Source organism: Solanum tuberosum, unplaced genomic scaffold (assembly GCF_000226075.1).
Source record: "Solanum tuberosum cultivar DM 1-3 516 R44 unplaced genomic scaffold, SolTub_3.0 scf00177, whole genome shotgun sequence".
NCBI classification, from domain to species: domain Eukaryota; kingdom Viridiplantae; phylum Streptophyta; class Magnoliopsida; order Solanales; family Solanaceae; genus Solanum; species Solanum tuberosum.
The window spans coordinates 1,015,672-1,023,484 of NW_006239101.1; the positions used below are offsets into that span (position 1 = coordinate 1,015,672).

General features: G+C 35.2%; 1 protein-coding gene across 4 annotated transcripts in view; it reads left to right on the plus strand.

The window, feature by feature from the left end:
- LOC102585399 (protein SHOOT GRAVITROPISM 6) overlaps positions 1–7,813 on the plus strand; it is a 52,532-nt gene that overhangs the window by 31,842 nt on the left and 12,877 nt on the right. For all 4 annotated transcript variants that reach the window (XM_015311838.1, XM_015311836.1, XM_006354333.2 and 1 more), the window contains 10 exons: positions 255–314; positions 1,223–1,312; positions 1,767–1,888; positions 2,871–3,000; positions 3,123–3,202; positions 4,007–4,142; positions 4,278–4,359; positions 5,222–5,367; positions 5,484–5,564; positions 5,643–5,743. In XM_015311838.1, the coding sequence (XP_015167324.1) occupies positions 255–314; positions 1,223–1,312; positions 1,767–1,888; positions 2,871–3,000; positions 3,123–3,202; positions 4,007–4,142; positions 4,278–4,359; positions 5,222–5,367; positions 5,484–5,564; positions 5,643–5,743 (1,028 nt within the window). The remainder of the gene's footprint in view (positions 1–254; positions 315–1,222; positions 1,313–1,766; positions 1,889–2,870; positions 3,001–3,122; positions 3,203–4,006; positions 4,143–4,277; positions 4,360–5,221; positions 5,368–5,483; positions 5,565–5,642; positions 5,744–7,813) is intronic.

Sequence of the window (7,813 nt, forward strand, 5' to 3'; positions counted from 1 at the left end):
AAAAAAAAAAAAAAAAAAAAAAAATATGTCACTGATTCTTAGGCCATCTGGATGTAGTCTTTTATTTGTCTCCCTCTGCTGTTAATACCCAAGTAATACTGACTTCATTTTATTCTGACAGAGTGATGTTCCTCTCTTTTCTGCATTAGTTTATCAGAAAGGGTCCTCTATTTGTATATGGGGGTCAAATGATTCTGAAATCTAATAATAGTTTAATTTATCGTTTTGCCACTTGTTTCGCTTTTGTTTTGCAGGTCTTGTGTTATCTGGCACCACTCTTTCCCAAGAACATTAACATGTTTTGGCAAGATGAGGTATAACATATATGCAATATGTTAACGAGCTTATACATACTTTAGCAATTTTTTTTTGGTGGTTTAATGCATTGAAATTATTCACTATACAAACAACCAGACAATTGAGGATTGTTGTCAAAGGCCTAGTTATTTTACTAATTAGCTAAAATTGAATTATTTCTGTATCATTTCAATAACTGTCAGCTACATTATTGAGGTGCCTAGTAATTTTTCAAGCTAAATTATGGGTTATAGTATATGTTCCATGGTTTGATCGTATTCATATTGGAACTTCTAAAAGTAATACTTTATAATTTGAACTTTCTGCTACCACATTGTGACTAAGTTATCTCTTTTTCTAGTCTGTCTACCCTCTTTTAGTATTTGCCCTTTGACTTATTCCTCTGTTATAATTAGCAAAGTTGAGGGCCTTTTACACACGTCCTTTCTTACATGCTTTCTCTGCCTTTGCCTATTCCACACTGTCGCTTCACTCTCTGTTCTGAGCCCCTATCCACCATCATATTGCACTCCCCTCCACCTCTTACAACCCCCATAACCTCTTCATGGACATGAGAAGGAATAGATGCAAATAAAACGGCCAGTGGAGGAGTAAGACAACAGTACAGAGTCTGTTTAGGGAAAGGTGTAACATGGGTGCTTGAAAGGGGAAGATGTGGCAAGGAGCTACTAGAGGGTTAGAGCCTTGGCTAAGGGAAGGTAGAAAAATGACGAAGAAAAACTATGTTTGGGAGATTAAAATGTTGATCTGAACTCTAGAATATGCAATATCAGGGGACCGACATAGGATGAGAAATTGAGAATTTTGTTTATTCCAAATAAATATTGGATACTTTGCTTGTGTATGTAATACGGAAACAATTTTCTGTGTGTCTTAATGGGTTATCTTGTTTGCTAAGCTCTAGATTCCGAAGATGAAGGCCTACGTCAGTGATACAGAAGACTTAAAGCAGGATCCGTCATATCAAGAGTCTTGGGATGACATGATTATCAATGTAAGGATAGTAACGTCATCCCCTTGTTTGATACATTGAAATTTGTTCCCTCGTACTTTATGATCGAATTATTATTCAAGACTACACAGATCATGAGTAGGGCATCTTTTGATCCTTATAAATATGATTTTGCTTTATATAAAAGATCACATTGCTGCTGAAAAAAAGCTTGAATGAAGTACTAAGAGCAATGAATATTTTTCACTACTCAGACCAACAAACATTTCTCAATCTCTTAAAACATGTCATCTCTTTTTGAAACAATGACTTCTCTTCTCCTGATTCCACGAGAAATTCTTAATGCATCTCATCTATTAACCTTTTTGGAGCCGCAAAAAGGGTAATTTCATTAATAATCAGTATTAAGATGGTGCATCTCATGTCTTAACTTTTACTAACATGAAGTAAAGTTTCACCCTTAATATGTGTTGGACCTAAATTCCTCTATTGACAGTTTATTGCAGAGTCTTTGGATGTAATTCAGGATGTTGACTGGGTTATATCACTTGGAAATGCATTTGAAAAGCATTATGAACTTTATAAACCTGATGACGAGCACTCTGCATTGCTTCATCGGTAATGTCAGCTATCTTCAATTTGATAAATGCACCTGGAACTGCAAATTCCCTATTTACTACTCTCGCTTAATTTGCTTATTTGTATGACTGGTTTTGTGCATATTTAATTAACGGAACTGTATGATTAATCAATTTTTCTTAATGTAAGTTAGTCAATTCAATATATAAGATGTCATAAAAGCTGAATTACTATCTTTTGAGCTCTTCTATTTTGTTTCTTATCTTAAAAGCATAGTGATTAGATTTCCATTGGCTTATTTGTTTTTGACAAAATTCTAAACAATTCTAAATACCTCCCGACACCACACACTTATTTCCTGGGGATAAACAATTTTATTGATGAGAAAAATTACCAGAGTAAAAAAAGGAATGCAACATTACCAGAGTAAAAAAAGGAAGTTTTTCCTTGAAACAATTTTAATATATTCTACTTGTTGAATTTTTTGTTCAAACTAGGATGCGGTTGTCTTCGTGACTAATTGCAGGCTCATCCAAACATTTTTTCTTCATATTTTTTTGGGAGGGCTTTCGTTTTTCCAACTCTCACCTTCCAGAAGCTCCCTACTCTTCGGTATATTTCTTATCCTATTAAGAAAAAAAAGGTCCCTTGTCGTCGTTCTATACTGAATAAGGACTTCTAGTTTTGAGGCCATGAAACTATCTGAGCCTCTTTGAGAAATATGTTCCTCTCTTCAGCGCCGAGGAAGAAAAAAAAAGGAAACATCTCTAGAAGAGAGATTATCAGTTTTATGGTTGAGGTACCGCAGACTGCTCTTTTCACAGCAACAGTCATTAAGATATGCAAGTTAAACTTCCTCTCTTCCCACTGTTAAGTTATTCTTACGTGCAATTGTCACAACAAGATTCCTGCCTCTGCAGTTGAACAGAATAAGTGATTTGACCGGTTGATGCTTAACCGGAATTTCCAACCTTTTGTAACACGGGAAAGATTTTCTTGAAAGTTCGTCATTTCTTGTCAGGTGTCTTGGAATTTTGCTGCAGAAGGTTCATACCAGAGCTTATGTTCGCGCTAAGATTGATCTGATGTATAAACAAGCCAATATTACGATTCCAACGAATAGACTTGGCTTAGCAAAAGCCATGGGCTTGGTAATTAGTTTGAAATTAAACTATTGGTTTCCTCGTTTGCAAATTTTGTTAGAAATATGATTGTAAGACTTTGAGTCGTTGGAGTTATGTTACTTACGGTGTGCTGAATCAATGTTGCTTAGGTGGCTGCATCACATCTAGACACAGTTCTGGATAAGCTGAAAGATATCTTGGACAATGTTGGGCAAAGTATCTTCCAAAGGTGATGTCTGAACCTGGAACAAATTTAGTTCCCAGCATCCTCTTGTCATTTGAAGTTTCTTTTGACTAAGTTATTCTGATGAAGTAATTATTTTATTAATTCTGGTGGGGGAATTCCCTGTTAACAAGTTGTACTTTAGACTTGGTAACTAAATTCATCTACTTGAAGGATGGAATTTCGTAACCTTTATCATTTGGAACTTTCCAACTGTGTGGGTATAGTTTGTGAAATGGAAAATGTAATTGATCTTATGAGACTTAATTATGAGTTGTCTCAGTCTAATTATCAAAGTTATGATGATACAAATATCTTAATTAATAACTTCAACTAAAACATTGTTGCATATGTTAATTATTCTTTAGTGATTCATTCTATGCTGTTATGCTTATTCATTGTTCTGTATATGCTTTTATCTCACATGTGATAAAACAAAATTTCCCTCGCAAAAGTAGGATCACTAAACACTTGATTCCCCCTATTGCTGATCTACCTATTCTTAATAGAAACTGGTTCATGATTTCTGCCAGATGCTTCGAGTTTCCGGTTCAAGATGTTACCAACTACAATAAGTCAATAACAATGAAATCAAAATAAATGAACTGACATGTCCATCTAAATCAAAGTTGGAACATGTCCTGCTGTGTCATGCAATAGTCTTACAGAGTAACAACTCATTTAGCGTTAATTTGGTAGTAATAGATTGTAACAGTCACTGTGACAGAAAAGAGCTTGTGGCAACTGTGTACTACAATTCTTGTTTTCTCAGTATCATATCTCGAGTATGAGAAGATTTGGCTGTTGCAGATTTCTATCATTTTTCTCGGATAAAGCTAAAATGGAAGAATCAGATGATATCCATGCTGCTTTGGCGCTAATGTATGGATATGCTGCAAAATATGCTCCCTCAACTGTTATTGAAGCCAGAATAGATGCACTAGTGGTAAGCAATATGTTGTTAGCAGTCCTTTATTTTCATCCTTTATCAGAATATGAATTTTCTTTTAGGTTCTATTTATTACAATGTCTTATTCTTGTCATAATTGTTTGAACTATATGGCTGCTGTATTACATACAGGGGGTCAATATGCTGTCGCGACTTCTTCATGTACGCCACCCTACAGCAAAGCAGGCTGTCATCACAGCAATTGATTTATTAGGTTTGTATGGATAGTAATTTACTCTGGTAATGGAATAAGTTTCCACATCAGCAGCTTTTGAATTTCTCATATATACTAGCTTGCATGCAATGCGTATGGTTGTAAAAATTGGAACAATGAATAAATACTGGATCATTTTTGCCAAAAGTTCAATAATATTGGGTATGATATTAAAATAAATTTGTGTTGGAAGTGTTGAGAAATAAAATATTGGAACTATGTTTTGAGTTCTGTTATTATAGATTTCATTTTCTCCATCTTCTATTAAATTTTTAATTTTTCAGAACAAGTTGTAAAATATATGTGATACCAATTAGTTAGGCATATACATCACAGTACATTTACTTTAGCTCTTATGCTTTCTAGGAAGTTTTTTAGCCCTATCTAAGAGTTTTTGCCAATAAAAACCTTTTCTCATATTATTTTTTTCTATAATGTTTGCTTGAGATGAATTTAAATGAAGAAACTTGGATTCGTTTGAAACCGAGGCATTGTTGTTGTGGAGAGTCTGTTACATCTATATCATCTGAGAACTTTCCTTCTTTTGTCGGTAAAGTTTGTGAAACCTTATTCAAGAAGGTCAAATGATGGTGTAGTGGCATTTTCCCCTCCTCTCCATGATTCCTTGGCATTTCACATTGCTTTGCAAAATTTGTCAGTTTGCCTATCACGTGTTTTCATAATTTGTTCAACAGGTCAATAATATCTTACTCCCAGCTAGTTTGGGATTAAAGTGTAGTTGCTGTTGCTGCTATTATCATCGTGGCTACAATCATTTTCACATACAATATGATGCAAGTAAAAAGTGAGTGTACTGTTGATTAAACTAAAGGGGTTTTATGTGTGTATCATTGTGCTTTAGGTCAGGCAGTTATAAATGCAGCTGAAAGTGGTATATCATTCCCACTGAAAAGAAGAGACCAGTTACTTGACTATATATTAACGTTAATGGGCAGAGATGAGGAAGATGGATTTTCTGAATCCAACATTGAGCATCTGCGCACTCAGGTTCGTGTATTGCCAATGATTTCTCCTGCTCAATTCCATTTCACTCATCTTCATCAGAATTGCACCACGTTTATGTTCTCAAGTACTCTATTTTCCTCTTGTTTTTTGGACTGCAGTCGCTTGCTTTAAGTGCCTGCACTACTCTGGTTTCCGTAGAGCCAAAATTGACTACTGAAACAAGAAACCTTGTTATGAAGGTGATGGTGTTGACCTTCTTCATCTGTGAGGTGGTCTTGATTTGTCTGTCCTCTTAACACCTTCTCTTCACTTGGCAGGCCACTATTGGATTTTTCGGTTTGCCGAATGAGCCTGCTGATGTTATTGACCCCCTTATTGGCAACCTGATTACTCTTTTATGTACAATACTTATTACAAGGTATTTCACTCTCTGGTTAACTCGCCTCTATTGGTATATTTTGACTTAAGGTATATTCTTAATATGTAGCAGCATCTGTATTACTTTTGAAGGCAATCTCTCTACTGTAATTCAAGCCAATCAGACTCATTTATGTTGCATATCCAATTAACAATACTAGCTTTAGTGCAATTACCCCCAGAAATTACGCTTCTTACGAAAGTTATAAAAATGACTTTGAAGTCTAATTTAGCCAGTGCATTAACAAATAAAAAAGTTACGGGGTTATTTCTAAAGCACAAAAAAGTGAACCTTGCACATTGTACGTAAATCTGTTTTGTTGTCTCTGCTGAAGACAAGAAATAAACCTGTTTGAATAGGAATAGGTTTACACAATCCTATTAGAATAGGAATAGGTTTATACAATCCTATTTAGAATAGGAATACAAATAGAAATAGGACTAGTAAATAGTATCATACTTGGTAAATGATTGTATTCTAGTGTATACATAGGGTCTCAATGTAATAATGTAGACACAACAACAATTCAATAATATTTTTCTCCTATATTTCTCACATGGTATCAGAGCCTCTACGATCTTGGTAGAAAATCAAAGAGTTTCCGCTGCCGGCGGGTGGCTATTAGCCATATATGCTGCCCGTCCGGCCAATGATTATGTTAGCAAAAGTTGGGTCACCATGTATCTTTCTGGTGACTATTTTCTCATAGCTAATTTGTGTAACACCGTGCCATCATTCCGGTGACTACTTTCTTATATTTAATTTGTGTAGCACCATGCCATCATTCCGGTGACTACCTTTTCATATTTAATTTGTGTAGCACTGTGCCATCATTCCGGTGACTACTTTTTCATAGTTAATTTGTGTAGCACCGTGCGATCTTTCCGGTGACTACTTTTTCATATTTGGTTTGCGTAGCACCGCGCCTTCTATCTGGTGACTACTTTTCATATTTAATTTATGTAGCACCTTGCCATCCTTCTAGTGACTACCTTTTTTTGCATATCTTATTTGCGTAGCACTGTGCATCTCTCTGGACTACCTTTCATACTTAATTTGTGCAGTACCGTGGATTTTTTCGAACTACTTTCTCATATCTGAGTTACATAGCATCACGTGTCTTTTCGGTGGCTCCTCAGATTTGATTTGCATAGTTCCATTCGTCTTTTCAGTGACTCCTCAAATCCTGATTTGCATAGGGTTGTGCCATCATTCCAACCCTACATGTATAATTTTCTTTTTCAGTAGGGGTCGTAGCCATCATTCCGATCCTACCATATTATTTCTCCTTTTCAATGGGGTCGTTCCATCAATTTGAACTATCCTATACAATTTCTATTTTCTAGTTGGGTCGTGACATCATTCCGACCCTACCCATATAATATTATTTGTTAGATTGTTAATACTTTTAGCCATCAAATCTAATACTCTGGTGTAGGAACATGTTTCGACCAATTTTTCGGTGACTTTCTTCTCTAATATTGACTCGTCTATTGATTCCAACATGATCCATATACTTTATACTAGATTTTGAGCACTTACAATGACCGCTGCATTGTGAAGAAGTCTATATGGGAGTTTAGTAGCCTTGTATGTTTGATTACGTAAGTCACTATGGTTTGAACAGTCTTTGCAAGTTTGGTTTGGGAAGTTCAACACTTTATCACTCTATGTTTTATTGGCATTATGCATCAAATTTAGTATTTCATGAGAAGATTAAGCACATTAAGATTGACTGACATTATGCATCAAATCAAATCCAGTATTTAATGAGAAGACAAGCACATTGATATTGACTGACATTATGCATCAAATCAAATCCAGTATTTAATGAGAAGACAAGCACATTGATATTGACTGACATTATGCATCAAATCAAATCCAGTATTTAATGAGAAGACAAGCACATTGATATTGACTGACATTATGCATCAAATCAAATCCAGTATTTAATGAGAAGACAAGCACATTGAGATTGACTGTTAATTTTGTGAAGTCGACTGATCACAGATATCTCACTATCTCACCAGGCCCCTCATTGGTCCTCGTATTAATTACATATGTAACAAG